The 16,004-nt window shown below is 36.4% G+C and overlaps 1 protein-coding gene across 1 annotated transcript in view; it reads left to right on the forward strand.

Annotated features, from left to right (window-relative positions):
* The window catches only part of PTPRN2 (protein tyrosine phosphatase receptor type N2), a gene marked incomplete at its 3' end in the record, with an annotated part of 756,267 nt that overhangs the window by 682,246 nt on the left and 58,017 nt on the right, over positions 1-16,004 (forward strand). The window contains exon 17 of the mRNA XM_083376709.1: positions 9,210-9,287. Within this exon, the coding sequence (XP_083232835.1) occupies positions 9,210-9,287 (78 nt within the window). The remainder of the gene's footprint in view (positions 1-9,209; positions 9,288-16,004) is intronic.

Consider the following 16,004-nt stretch of genomic DNA (forward strand, 5'->3'; position numbering starts at 1 on the left):
GAAGTGAGTAGTGGGGTGCCCCAGGGCTCTGTTCTGGGCCCAGTGCTCTTCAACATCTTCATCAATAATTTTGATAAAGAGATATATGGGGAACGACACCAAGCTGGCAGGAATAGCCAACACTCCAGAAGACAGGCTTAAGATACAGAAGGATCTTGACAGACATGAACACTGGGCACTATCGAACAAAAAGAAATTCAACGGTGAAAAAAGTAAGGTTCTACATTTAGGCAAGAAAAACCAAATGTACAGGTTTAGTATAAAATGTACCTTGCTCAATGGTAGTAACTGTGAGAGGGATCTCGAAGACCTAGTGCACAATTACTTAAATATGAGCCAGCAGTGTGCTGCAGCTGCCAAAAAAGCCAACACAATTTTAGGCTGCATTAATAGAGGGATAGAATCAAGATCATGTGAACTGTTAATACCACTTTACAATGCCTTGGTAAGGCCACACTTGGAATACTACGTCCAGTTTTGGTCACCACAATGTAAAAAAAGATGTTGAGATTAGAAAGAGTACGGAGAAGAGCAACAAAGATGATTAGGAGACTGGTGGCTAAAACATACAAGGAATGGTTGCTGGAATTGGGTATGTCTAGTTTAATGAAGAGAAGGGTGAGGGGAGACATGATACCAGTTTTCCAATATCTCAGGGGCTGCCACAAAGAAAAGGGACTCAAGCTATTCTCCAGAGTACCTGAAGGCAAGACAAGAAGCAACTGATGGAAACTAACCAAAGAGAGAAGCAACCTAGAACTAAGGAGAAATTTCCTGACAATTAGAACAATTAATCAGTGGAACAACCTGCCTCCAGAAGCTGTGAATGCTCCAACACTGGAAGTCTTAAAAAAGAGATTGGACAGCCATTTGTCTGAAATGATATAGGGTTTCCTGCCTGAGCAGGGGGTTGGACTAGATGACCTCCAATGTCCCTTCTAACTATATTATTATTATTAACTAGAAAGATAGGATTTATAACTAGAATTTTAGATTTTGGAATGAGAAGGGAAATACGAAAATGCTAAGAGGTTTGAACAAGGTAAGCGTTTAGTTGCCCAAATATAATTTATTATGAGAAAATTATAAGTGAACACTGATGGGAAATAAAAATTTTTAAAAAGCAAGAAAAATAGGATATTGATTGAACAAATGAATATTAAATGCAAATGCAATTGAGATATGTTTTGGTTAGAAAAGATATTCTAAATTGATACTACTGATATTATATATAATATTAGAAAAATGTAATGAAGTTGCTGATATTCAATTATATATGTATTAACAGCAATAAGAATTGTATTTGCCCAGTATGTTAGTTGCGAAGTCATGTCCGACCCATCGCAACCCCATGGACAACGTTCCTCCAGGCCTTCCTGTCCTCTACTATCTTCTGTAGTCCATTTAGGCTCACGCCTACTGCTTCAGTGACTCCATCCAGCCACCTCATTCTCTGTCGTCCCCTTCTTCTCTTGCCCTCAACCTTTCCCAACATTAGGCTCTTCTCCAGTGAGTCCTTCTCATTAGGTGGCCAAAATATTTGAGTTTCAACTTCAGGATCTGGCCTTCTAAAGAGCAGTCAGGGTTGATCTCCTGTAGGACTGACCGGTTTGATCGCCTTTCAGTCCAAGGGACTCGCAGGAGTCTTCTCCAGCACCATAGTTCAAAGGCTTCAATTCTTTGGCGCTCAGCCTTTCTTATGGTCCAACTTTCACTGCCATACATTGCAACTGGGAAGACCATAGCCTTGACTATACACACTTTTGTTGAATGGGTGATGTCTCTACTTTTTAATGTACTGTCTAGATTTGCCATGGCTTTCCTCCCAAGGAGCAAGCGTCTTTTAATTTCTTGGCTACAGTCCCCATCTGCGGTGATCTTGGAGCCCAGGAAAATAAAATCTGTCACTACCTCCATTTCTTCCCCATCTATTTGCCAGGAATTGAGAGGGCTGGATGCCATGATCTTGGTTTTCTTAATGTTGAGTTTCAACCCAACTTTTGCACTCTCCTTCTTCACTCGCAACAAGAGGCTCTTTAGTTCCTCTTTACTTTCTGCCATTAGAGTGGTATCATCTGCATATCTTAGGTTGTTGATATTTCTCCCGCCAATCTTAATTCCAACTTTTGATTCATTTAGCCCTGCCTTTCTCATGATGTGCTCTGCATTTAAGTTAAACAGGCAGGATGACCTTGCCAGAGTCCTTTCCCAATTTTCAACCAATCAGTGGTTCTGTGTCCAGTTCTCACTGTTGCTTCTTGACCCACATATAGGTTTCTCAAGAAACAAATAAGATGGTCTGGTACTCCCATCTCTTTATGAACTTGCCACAGTTTGTTGTGATCCACACAATCAAAGGCTTTAGCATAGTCAATGAAGCAGAGTAGATGTTTTTCTGGAACTCCCTAGCTTTCTCCATGATCCAGCAATTTGATCTCTAGTTCGTCTGCCTCTTCGAAATCCTGACTGTACTTCAGTTAGTTCTCAATCCACATACTGCTGGAGTCTAGCTTGTAGGATTTTAAGCATAACTTTACTAGCATGTGAAATGAGTGCAATGGTGCGATAGTTTGAACATTCTTTGGCACTGCCTTTCTTTGGAATTGGAATGTAAACTGATCCTATGGCCACTGTTGAGTTTTCCACATTTGCTGGCAAATTGAGTGTAGCACTTTTACTGTCCCGTCTTTTAAGATTTTAAATAGCTCAGCTGGACTACTGTCACCTCCACTAGCTTTGTTGTTGCTCAGCTTTCCTAAGGCCCATTTCACTTCACATTCAAGGATGTCTGGCTCGAGATCAGTGACCACCTCATCATGGTTATAGGGACGTTAAGCTCATTCTTGTATAGTTCTTCTGTGTAATTTTGCCACCTCTTCTTAATCTCTTCTGCCTCTGTTAGGTCCCTGCCATTTTGGTCCTTTATCATGCCCATTTTTGTATGAAGAGATCTCTAGTCCTCCCTATTCTATTGTTTTCTTCTATTTCTTTGCACTGTTCATTTAAGAAGGCATTCTTATCTCTTCTAGCTATTCTCTGGAATTCTGCATTAAATTGGGTGTATCTTTCTTTTTCTCCCTTGCCTTTCCCTTCCCTCCTGTCCTCAGCTATTTGCAAAGCTTCTTCAGAAAGCCATTTTGCTTTCTTGCATTTCTTTTTCTTTGGAATGGTTTTAGTTCCTACTTCTTGTACAATGTTGCAAACCTCCGTCCATAGTTCTTCAGGCACTCTGTCTATCAGATCTAATTCCTTAAATCTATTTGTCACATCTACTGTATGTTCATCAGGGATATGATTTAGTTCATACCTGAGTGTCCTAGTGCTTTTCCCTACTTTCTTCAGTTTAAGCCTAAATTTTGCAACGAGAAGCTCGTGGTCTGAGCCACAGTCAGCTCCTGGTCTTGTTTTTACTGACTGTATAGAGCTTCTCCATCTTTGGCTGCAGAGTACATAGTCAATCTGATTTCTGTGTTGACCGTTTGGTGATGTCCATGTGTAGAGTCATCTCTTGGGTTGTTGGAAAAGAGTGTTTGCTATGACCATCGTATTCTCTTGACAAAATTCTATCAGCCTGTGCCCTGCTTCATTTTGTACTCCAAGGCCAAACTTGCCTGTTATTCCGGTTATCTTTTGGCTTCCTACTTTAGCTTTCCAATCCCCCATGATGATAAAGACATCATTTTTTGGTGTTAGTTCTATAAGGTGCTGTAGTGCTTCATAGAACCGGTCAATTTCATCCTCTTCAGCACTGGTGGTTGGGGCATAGACTTGGACTACTGTGATATTGAATGGTTTGCCTTGGATTCGAACTGAGGTTATTCTGTCATTTTGGGGATTGTATCCCATTATTGCTTTTCCTACTCTTTCATTGACTATGAAGGCTACTCCATTTCTTCTGAGGGATTCTTGCCCGCAGTAGTATACCTGATGTTTATCTGAATTAAATTCACCCATTCCTGTCCATTTTAGCTCACTGATTCCTAAGATGTCGAGGTTCAGTCTTGTCATCTCTTGTTTGACCACATCCAGCTTGCTTTGATTCATGGATCTTACATTCTAGGTTCCTATGGAGAAAAAATCTTTACAGCATTGGAGTTTCCTTTCACCACCAGATGCATCCACAACTGAGCATCCTTTCATCTTTGGCCCAGTCGCTTCATTCTTTCTGGCGCTACTAGTACTAGCCCTCTGCTCTTCCCCAGTAGCATATTGGACGCCTTCCGACCTGAGGGGCTCATCTTCCAGCGTCATATCGTTTTACCTTTTGGTACTGTCCATAGGGTTTTCATGGCAAATATACTGGAGTGGGTTGCCATTTCCTTCTCCAGTGGATCACGTTTTGTCAGAACTCTCTGTAATGACCTGTCCGTCTTGGGTGACCCTGCACAGCATAGCTCATAGCTTCATTGAATTACGCAAGCCCCTTCGCCACGACAAGGCAGTAATCCATGAAGGGGATATATATAAATATAAAAATTTTGCAAAAATAGCTATAATTAAAATTTAATTATGTTTTGCTTCAAGTATTATCCTTGATAACACTTACCATGTAAAAAAAATAGACAGACTAGCTCACATTGTCACTTTCTCTGCCACAATAAGGAAAATTTTGTGAGACCAAAAAAAAATACAGTATTTTTCTACTGCAATTATTTTGAATTCAAACAACTTTATTTTATATTGCCTGAGCATTCCATATTTTGATCTTTATGATTATATCCATCAATGTTGCTCCTGCCCTTTTCTAATTTTTCCCCTTATCCAATCTAGAATGATTTATAAAATGAGAATGCTATAATTAATTAGGGTTTGGATTTATCTACTTGTGTATAACTTTTTTCTCCTACCTGTTTACCCATGGATTACATATATAGGTTGCCTTCACGTTTAATTAAATAATTCTGTTATTCTGCATTATTTTACCTATTTTGAGCATTGCATTTGCACATGGTATTCAGATGTTTATAATAATATATATATGACAGTTTCATTCTCATCTATCCTGTGAAGGAAGAAATTGTACTAAATAGGAAGATAAAGTCTATACAGGTAGTCTTTGATTTATATCAGCTCATTTAGTGACTATTCAAAGTCACAGTGGCATTGAAATAAGTGACATAACCATTTTTCACACAACTGTTGCAGCATCCCCATGGTCACATGATTAAAATTTAGATGTTTGACAACTGGTTCATCTTTATGACAGTTGCAATGTCCTGGGGTCATGCAAACTTCTGACAAGCAAAGTCAATGGGGAATCCAGATTCACTTAACAATTGTATAACTAACTTAACAATTGCAGTAATTCACTTAACAACTGTTGCAAGAAAGGTCATAAAATGGGGCAAAATTCTCTTAACAGATGTCTTGTTTAGCAACAGAAATTTTGGGTTCAATTGTGGCCATAAGTCGATGACTACCTCTACCTGCCTTTAGCTCCTGTTTTCTGCAGTTGAATGATAAGGATAATTGAGGATAAAACTATCTATTCTTCTAAGTCAAGGGTAGGCAACCTTGGCTCTTTTATGACTCATGGACTTCAACTCCCAGAATTCCTGAGCCAGCCGGCTCAGGAATTCTGGGAGTTGAAGTCCATGAGTCATAAAAGAGCCAAGGTTGCCTAGCCCTGTTCTAAGTATTAGTTGCTGAAAATATGAGCAGAAATGCTAATAGGCTCATGTTGTATTCTTCAAGTCTTCTGATTGGCTATTGTAGGGATAATTGGTTGACTTTACTAGGTATTTGGTTCAGAATGGGTCATATATTCTTCATGTCACTATGGAACAATCAGCGCAGAAAATAGGACACCATTTATAATTTTCAAATTCTTGGATCAATACTAAGAGGCAGCTCATAGGCAGATTAAAATGTATCAGCCTATTTTCATAAAATCTCATTATTTTATTTTGTTTTAGCTTTCTTCCTGTTGGTTGCAGATCCTTATCATAAATGCTTTGAAATCTTCCCAATTTATATGATTAATGTCTCCTCTTTGTCCTGATATCTCTTAACCACCCCTGATCTGCATTCAATTCACCGGGACCTGAAAACCTGGCTTTTTGATCTATCAGGCCTAGACTGAAGGGGTTTTAGCTTTTTAATATTGTTTTAATTGTTGGGCTTTGATTAATTTAATTTATTTTAATTTTATATTATCTTTTTATATTGTCTTTTATATGCTGCCCTGTAAACCGCCCTGAGTCCTTCGGGAATAGGGCGGTATAGAAAAATAAATAAATAAATAAACTACGATCCTCATTAGCAGATTTTTTTCTTAGCCTTCTCCAATAGTCTGCTTTTCTATTATTCTGTTACAAGTATAAATACTAGGTGTAATAGTATGTGGAAATAACCCTGAGGGAGGGGGAGGGGGAAGACATGCTACCTAGAGAATGGTCACAAAACAATAGTCTGCAGTTGCTTAATAGTCAGAGAAAGAAGGTAGGATCTGTCCTAATTGTTCAGACAGTTAAAAATTGGTGGGAAAATTTGTACCCTCAGTCTTATAAAAGTCTGTTAATGTGGTCTTACAATAAAGTAGAATTAACGCATCTGGTCATATTTACTTGGAAGGGCTGACATTAATCTAGAAATGCATATACCCATGGTGGCGAACCTATGGCACGAGTGCCACTGGTGGAACACAGAGCCCTCTCTGTGGGCACGCATGCCGTTGCCCCAGTCCTAGACCTTCAGCTGGGTTTTATAAAACCTTTTCGCTTTAGGCCTCCGCCCCCGTGTGCAAAAAAAAAAAGGTTCAATCAATCATTTTCAACTTCTCATGGGAAAATAAAAGATCTTGCAAAGTTGGAATTGATTGATTGAACTTTTTAGTCCTACCCAGTCTGCCATTACCACCGCAGCCATGCCGACCCAATGGGTCATGCCAACCCAATGGGCCACACCCACCTGGCACATGACGATACATAAGTGTGTTTTGGGTTGCAGTTTGGGCACTTGGTCTCTAAAAGGTTCACCATCACTGGCATATACTGCTTTTTTTAAGGGACCAGCAGGGTTTACAGCAGCCAGTATCAAAATAAGAGTATGGATTTTAATAGTAATTAGTCCAAAACCAGTCAAGGTTAAACAGTTTTGCTAAATTTGCCAAACATCATTTGGCTAAATGTGCCGACACCACGTTTTACTATTGTTGTACATGTAAAAGTCATGGCATCTGAAAAAATTAATACAGTTAATTCTCAACTTACCAAAATTCATTTAGTGACTGTTCAAAGTTACAACAGCACTGAAAAAGTGACTAATGACCATTTTTCACACTTATGACCATTGCAGCATCCCCATCATCATGGGATTTGTATTTGGATGCTTAACAACCGGTTCATATTTGTGCCGGTTGCAGTGTCCCAGGGACATGTGATCTCCTTTTGCAACCTTCTGACAAGCAAAGTCAATAGGAAAGCCAGATTCACTTAAGAACAGTATTACTAATTTAACAACTGCAGTGATTCACTTAATAAATGTGTCAAGAAAAGTCATAAAAGGGGCAAAACTCATTTAACAAATTTCTCACTTAGCAATATACATATTGGGCTCAATTGTGGTCGTAAGTCAAGGACTACCTATAGACTATAAGTATCTTAAGTAAAATTTTAGAATTATTCAGTTCCCAATTTTTTCTAGGAATGTTAAAATAAGCAACAATAGAACTATATATTATTTTAATCATGAGAGGAGACTTCAAACTCAAATACTAGCATTTTCCATTTTGAATAACTTCTGCACTGTGGTGGGGAGAGGTTGTCAGAAGAAGAGGATAAGCGTTAAAATCTCTTCAACTTGTTCAGTACTTCCATTCATATAAATGGCTTATGTTTTTATTGGACAGCACAATAATGCAGTTAGGCAACACAATATTAGTCTATGGCATGTATTACATATAATACATGTAAATAAATAGCGTGACTCAGTTCTTTACAAAGTCAGCAGTTCTTACAAGTAATTTCGGAAAATATTTCCTAAATTAGGAATCTGTAACTGAATACACAGATTAAAAACAGTAATAATAGAGCCATGTAGAATGTCTTACAATTTCATTTTGTTTAATTTTGCTGTTAAATTTCAATTAGAGAGAAAAAGGTTCAAGGAAAAGGGTTCAATTTTGTTTGCTTTTCTCTTAGTACAACTGCTGCTAAGAATACCAGCAACTTTTCAGGACAGCATTTTAAATCTTTTTTTCTTGTTTTTTATTAGAGATTCCAAAAGAGATCTTGCATGTAATATGGAACTTGGATCTTAAAATTACTTACTTGGCTACTTTAATTTATATTTTGCAAATGTCCCTTTGGTTTATTAAATGCTTTCATCTATTTTTAGTATTAAATTTTGCTGTATTTTGAGGATGTAATAAATGCAGTTGCTCAATGAGATCTAGTATTCTTGTAACTACAAACAGAATATTAGCCTTGCTCCTGCATGTGGTTAATTCTTTTTTTAAGAGTTACTATCAGTGGTTTTTTGTTGTTTTTGTTGTAGTTTAACTCCCATCCACTGATCTTGTCCTTATTAGGATAGTGGGGGCCAGAGATTTAGGACCTGAAAACACACCTATCAGGTTGAAAACATTCATTGTAAACATGTAAAATCCTATTTTACTCTTCATGACTTCGTTTGAAAAAAATCCTTTTTTTTTCTGCTCAGCCAGAAGCAGATGTAATAATTAATCTCTTTAAACAGAATTTCCCCTACTGAAGGTTAGAACCCTGTATTTTAATCAGATGAACTAAACAGAAAAGCTAGGATTGAGGGGGGTTTCCTTCAATTCTGCATTGTTTTAATGTGCTTATGTCCTTGAGTATTATGATGGAAATAAGAGAAATACTTAAATGTGCCCTGCATTCCAAATGCCCAATACTTAAAAATGTTTAAAGCAGCTTCTATGTTTGCTATGACACTAGCAAACCCTTGAATAAATACATTTTGCCAGCAAATATTGCTTAAATGATCTCATACTGCAAATTTAGAACCTAGATGCTATGTATCTTAATATTAGACTAATATCACTAATTTATTCAGGAAAAAGTGTTCCTTTGAAAAGAAAGAAATACAGTGTTCCTACTTTCTTCAAGCAAAAGCATAAATACTTTTCTTAGTTAACTTAGTCCACAAATATAATCCAGAATGTCAGAATTTCATTTTCTCTTGTTGAACATTTTTAATTAGGTTCTCCCCCTCTCCTTTTTTCACAGATGGACCATGATCCTAGAAACCCTGCATATATAGCTGCTCAGGGTGCATTGCCTTCTACTGTCACAGACTTCTGGCAGGTAAATTTACTATTGACTTTTTTGCAAATTCCATTTGCAAAATTTTGTATTTAAACATGTATTTAAATGTTCATAATAATGTGAATTATATGTATATATATATATATATATAATAAGTTAGAAGGGACCTTGGAGGTCATCTAGTCCAACCCCCTGCTCAGGCAAGAAACCCTATATCATTTCAGACAAGTGGTTGGCCAGTCTCTTCTTAAAAACTTCCAGTGTTGGAGCATTCACAGCTTCTGGAGGCAGGTTGTTCTACTGGTTAGTTGTTCTCACTGTCAGGAAGTTTCTCCTTAGTTCTAGGTTGCTTCTCTCCTTGACTAGTTTCCATCCGTTGCTTCTTGTCCTGCTTTCAGGTGCTTTGGAGAATAGCTTGACTCCCTCTTCTTTGTGGCAGCCCCTGAGATATTGGAACACTGCTATCATGTCACCCCTCACCCTTCTCTTTGTTAAACTACACATACCCAATTCCAGCAACCGTTCCCTATATGTTTTAGCCTCCAGTCCCCCAATCATCTTTGTTGCTCTTCTCTGTACTCTTTCTAGAGTCTCGACATCTTTTTTACATCGTGGTGACCAAAACTGGATGCAGTATTCCAGGTGTGGCCTTACCAAGGCATTGTAAAGTGGTATTAGTACCTCACACGATCTTGATTCTATCCCTCTGTTAATTTTATATATATATATATATATATATATATATATATATATATATATATATATATATATATATATATATATATATATATATATAATGTGATTGTATATTTACATAAATTTACTTCAGAATATTCTGTATTGATATGGAGGAAGGAAATTATTATCAGATCAAACTATGTCCTCCCTGGTCAAAATCAAATTCTTTCTAAATACCGTATGTGCGATTCATTTATTGCAATTATTATGTGATATTTTGAAGCAAAGTTAGCCACAGATGTATGAAATAAACAGAAAAATATTTAAACTGCCATTTGAGATATCTCATCCTAGCATGAGTGATGGAACTAAGTCAGAAGAATGGACACAACAGGATATCTGAAGAAAAGTTTGCTCAAAGTTTTATTTATTTATTCAATTTATATGCTGCCCAACTCATTCTGAAAAGCAAGTCTAGGCAGCATATAAATTTAGTTTTATCCTTGTGGGGAAAGAAATGAGGATACAGGTGTCCTCATGTAACACAGTAATTAGGATCAGCAATTCCATCGATAGAAAACAAAGTCATAACAGGCAGTCACATGACCACATCAACCTACAATAACAGTTACACCAGTTTCTGATTGCCATAAATAAATCCTGCAATCTTAAATGGCCCCAACTGACCATTATCTTTATGGTCCCACTGCAGATGAGACATGTCCAGCATATGGCTGGGTTTCATGCTGCAAAAAAAGAAAAAAAGAAAAAAGGCAGAAGCAGTCCTTTTGCCAAAAACACTTGGCCAGGACAGGGTTTTGTATTCCAAAAAAGAAAAAGAAAAGAAAAAGCAGCAAAAGCAAAGGGGATCCCAGTACACTGCAATTCTAGAGTTGCTTTTTTATTTATTTTTATTTATTTATTATATTTTTATACCGCCCTTCTCCCGAAGGACTCAGGGCGGTGTACAGGGCAATAAATATAAAAACAAAATACAAAAGTTAAAAAACGATTAAATATAATGCCCAAATTTAAAATTTAAAAGAATAATTAAAAACATATTAAAAACCCCAACCCTAACCCATCAAACCAGGGCTTTTGGCTTTTGGCTTTCCCCCACTGCCTCAGGGCAAAGCCCAGCTCCAACCTGACCCAGCAGTTAGGCCAGGCATGTCTTGTCAGTAGCCAGAGCAAGGAGACAGCAAAAGTCAGCTGGGCAAAGAGTGCAGGATGGGAAGGACTTGAAGTGCAGGGTGGCAAGGGCGACTATAGCTGGGATGGGGTGGGGCAGCTGCAGATTCCCAAGGCCTGGCAAGCTTTCCCAGAGCCATGCTCTTTTGCCAACCAGCAAGGCAAATCCTTACCTTACTGAGGCTCGGGACTGGAAGCAACCATGCCCAGAATGGAGTATTAATTTAAAGACCTATGATTAAAGAGCAACGGAAAGTATGAAGGTTGTGGTTACTAAGCGATATGGTCGTGTGAGGTCTCACGCTGAAGTCCTTGGTACTTTCTAAGCTTGTTGTTTTCTTACAGCCATTTCATTACCTGACTGGGTAACATCTTCAATGCTAGAAAGGAGTGGGGTTTGCTGTATTGTTTATATATAGTAAAGTGCCCTGTTGGTATTGGTAGGGATGCTGATTTCTTCCTTGATTAGGCTGTTGTTCACTGCTTCCTGATTTGTCTGAGCTAGTAGTTCCTTGATTAGGGTTTATTGCTTGATTATTTGTCTGCTGTTGCTTCTGATGTTAATCCTGGCTTATCTAGCCGTTGATTGCTGGCAAGGAGGTATTCTGATTTTTGCTTTTTAGCTTTTTTTATTGTCTCTTTTGAATCATGTGCAAATGTGGCTTATCTCTATGAGCATATTGAGGATTGATTTGACCAAGGGCCTAGCTTTCAGGGGTTCTCTAACATTTTTTGTATTTAGCTAGGTTTGGGATGTTCAGTTTCCCAGTTGAAACTTGGGTTAAGTCTGTCTACACATTGTGAAATCAAGGAGTTTTCATCAGGTTTTGTTTTTTACTGCTACTTGGTGTTCATAGATTCACTTTACAAGTCTTCTGCCTTTCTGTCTTATAATGCTTATACTGTATGTTATAGATGATTCCTGGTTTCCTTTTTTTCTTGGGCTACTGGAGAAACACGGTTTAACTCTATTAAGGTGCTTTGGAGGGCTTTGATTGGTGTGCCACAATGATTCTATATGGTTGTAACAGTCTGCTGGTTGTTTCTATTGTGACTCCCAATTGTGGGTCAAGGACTACCTGTGTACAAAAAGGGTAGAGCTTGTGTCATGAAGCTGCTGTGATCTATGTGACTCTTCTTGTTCGCAATTCCTACCCCACAGTAATCCCTGATTATGAAAATTCAATTTGTAACACATCTGTAGGGTACCATCTTGGATTAGCTGTATTTTTGGAGTTTTTATAATCTCAGAAGATATATGAATGTACCTTTTCAGGGATGTAGTCCTAAGAACTAAGAGAACGAGATTTGCAAGCAAATTGGTAGAGTTGAACAGAGTTTTAAGTTATATGTTCCTAATTTATTTTTAGGCGAGAGTTTATAATACACTACATTTTAAAATAAGAGAAGAAAAGCCTAAGCTTTTTTTTTTAATTGAGCTTCATCAAGCCTGAACATCACCTGTGCTAGCTGAGTGATGGCTACTAATAGAAAAGAAGGCTGGTATGATCGGTGCTTAAATTCAGAAAAAAATGGAAAAGAACATTTTGTACCTTCTTTGATTTAAAGTTACATTTAAGTACATTTTTGCATAGAACATTCCCCCCCCCCCCGCCCCAAGGAAAGTGGTTCCTAGTAATCAAATATCTCAAGGAAATGGATATACATGCTTAATACATTCCTTCAGTGAGCCTTGAGTACAGGTGTCAAGGCATCTAGGGAGAGCGCTCTGCTTCACATCTTCTTCCCTTCTACGTTTCCCCACGCCAAGCAAAATGAGTCATTGAGTCGGATATCCATGAAAGAGATTCATAGTCAATGGTGTATTTTCTAATTATATATCAGAACATATATAATGATGTGGCTGGCTTTTTATTTCATTGGGGGGGAATAAGAAAAAATAAGGTTTTGCCTTTCTGTTTAATTATTTCTAGGTAACTTACAGAGACAGAGGGTGAGTGAATACATTTGGCTTCTTTTATGTGGAGCCTTAGTTGCAGTAAAGTCAGGTATTTAGAGAATGGAAGTAGGCAATAGGAAGCATTTTGTTTTGGGGACAGTGCTAATAGGCTACTTTGTTCATTTTAAAAACTAATTTCAGAGGACTAAAAGCTTTCACAAATCTTTCACTTCTATAATTGTTCATCTTTTTTTCTTTTTTTTTATTCCCTCATTTTGTTTTCTTGAAGTATGTATTCCAGTTGGTCTAGCAAAAGAAAATAATTAAATTCTGCTTTTTTATCTTACTGCATCCCTCTTCCCCGGTGCTTTGATTTGTAGCCAGAATTAATTTGTGTGCCTTACATTCCCTCTTGGCCTAAATAATTGTTCTTGGAGAACAGCAAAATGTGACTTACATATTTTTGTTTTTATCCTCTATTCTTTTATTTGAATTTGATATCTTGTTGGCATACCCACTGTTAAGCCAATTGCCATTGAAACAGTATTCATGTAGTCCTAATCTATTTACTCAACATTTAGAATTATGTTACATGTGAGTTTATAATGAAACATTAAATGAGTGTTTGAAATTTCTAAATAAATAAAAATATAAATTATTATAATCAGAATTCACAGTATTAGTTTAGTTTAACAAAAGACTGAAACCTGAGGCTGAGCCAAATATGTAATCAAGTAGCAGATTTTGCAAAGCATTTAAAATAGATGCTTCATAACCTGGATTAAGACTGAGGTGTAGCATTAAAACAGTCCCATATTTTGTAAATATCACACACATACTTTCAAAGATGTCACTAGTGCTTGTATTTATGTGCATGCACAGCCATCAGTTCAGTGGGACTCACTGAAGCAAAGTGGCAGTACATAAAGCTAACAAAGTTTTCATTCACTTTTTACTACATCTAATTAGAAATGCAAGATATATTGTTGACATTACCTGTGAGTTAAATGAAAATGAAGGAAACAATATGATGTATGATGTATGTCTTATGTTCTTCAAAAATTTTAAAGTAGCCTTAAAGTAAATTTTAAGATAGCCTTAAAATGCTCATCAACATTTGTGTATACTATAATATTTCTTGTCATGGTTTCATTTGGACATTTATCCACTGTGATATTTCACAGTCACAGTTGAGCCCATATTTATATCTGTGGAATAATAAATTACAAATTGGTAATAAGGAGTAAATCTATATAATCCCCCGTATTATAAAATAGGGCATAAATTATGATAGTAGGAATGATTAAATTCAACTTGGCTTAACGAACACCATAAAATTTAGCTTTTCTAAGTGCTTGAATTTGAGCATCCATAATGTTATGAAAAATTATTTCTTATCTGAACATGTTGAAAAACTCAATTGTTTATTAAGTATGAAGTTCAAATTTATATTTGAAAAATCATATTCTAGGGAAATTAAATAAAAAATTTGCAACATCAATACTTGCCTACATTACTTTAACAGTTTAAATCAGTAAATGGTTGGTGAGAAAACATACAAATCACAAACACCAAGTAATATTACCCACTTTTAGGGTAATAGTTGGCAATAGTTCTAATTAAGGTGACTCAGATTTTGAACTCAGTAGAGAACATCACATATATCCAAGAGTTGTTTGGGCTCCAATCCTGTTAACATTCCATCATTCTAAAATGGTTGTTTTTTCCCCACATATAGAGAGAGTCTAAGATACAATTTATTTATTTATTTATTATTGGGACTTATATGCCGCCCTATCTCCCAAGGGACTCAGGGCAGCTAACAACAATAACATACAATAATACAGAAGTTAAAAGAAAATTAAATTAATGGCCCCTGTAGAATAATGCCATTTTCAGATAAATAATCCCAAAGGTATAATAATGAGGCTATAACTTGTTTCTGTTTTGGATTTATTTTTAAGGGCTAAAAGAAAAAAAATTACTGAACATAATGGATAAGATTTTAAGCATAACATTTCGTATTGTTGCCCTAAAAATGAATGATTGTGAGAGTGCTTCAGATAATGGAATCCAAAAGATTATTTTTTCTGCTTATGTTACCTCTCAAAACAGTTAAATTATAAATGTAATAAATAAACCCTCTAAATTATCAGTGGCTAGCAAAGAATTGAATGGGGTTATTTGCAACAATCAAAGAAATACATGTTATTATTACTACATAACTTATTATTACATAAGTTATTATTATTACTCAAATAATAACTCAAGGAAATAGGCTAAGAGATCATTCTGCTTTAAGCATGGGAGACTTATAGGCAGCAAAATGTTACATATAATTGTAATGGAAGTCAAGGAATTCACAAAATTAACTTTGAGTGTCAGCTGCCTAATACAATGGCATATAAGAAATACACTCCAGGGTAATTTGAAAATTGTTTAAATTAACTTCATTTGATTTATGCTCAAAGGAAATTTTAAGAGATTTAAGGCAGCTTCTCTAATGAAATATTTTATTTTTTTAGCCAATAAGAAGGGTTGCCAAACTGTAAGAATTCCTTTTCCTTTCTGTGAATACGTAGGCTTGTATAATAATACACTTGGGTAACACAAGCAATTGCTCGATGATTAGTTTATGACCAAGATCATTGTGCTTTTATTGCACTCATAAAAACAGTGTTTCTCCTCATTTTTGTAATGACTTCATTGAGCTGCTGTATCTTCTAAAGGCATATTAAATTGTCACATGATGGAAAAACCAACTACTCTGTCCAATGTTTTGTATGTGCATATGTTTAGCACTAATAGCTTAAAAGTAAGGTGTATAGTTTAGAATTCTTTGAAGTGTATAAATTAATGGACCTGGGTATAGTTTTCAAAAATTTTAGTGTTCCATTTTTATGCAGTTAGTATTGGTTATGAAGGGAAAAATCTGATTCTAATACACTATTTACTGCTGAACATGGAACATACTCATTTACCAAATT

Source organism: Vipera ursinii, assembly GCF_947247035.1.
Source record: "Vipera ursinii genome assembly, chromosome: Z".
Classification (NCBI taxonomy): Eukaryota; Metazoa; Chordata; class Lepidosauria; order Squamata; family Viperidae; genus Vipera; species Vipera ursinii.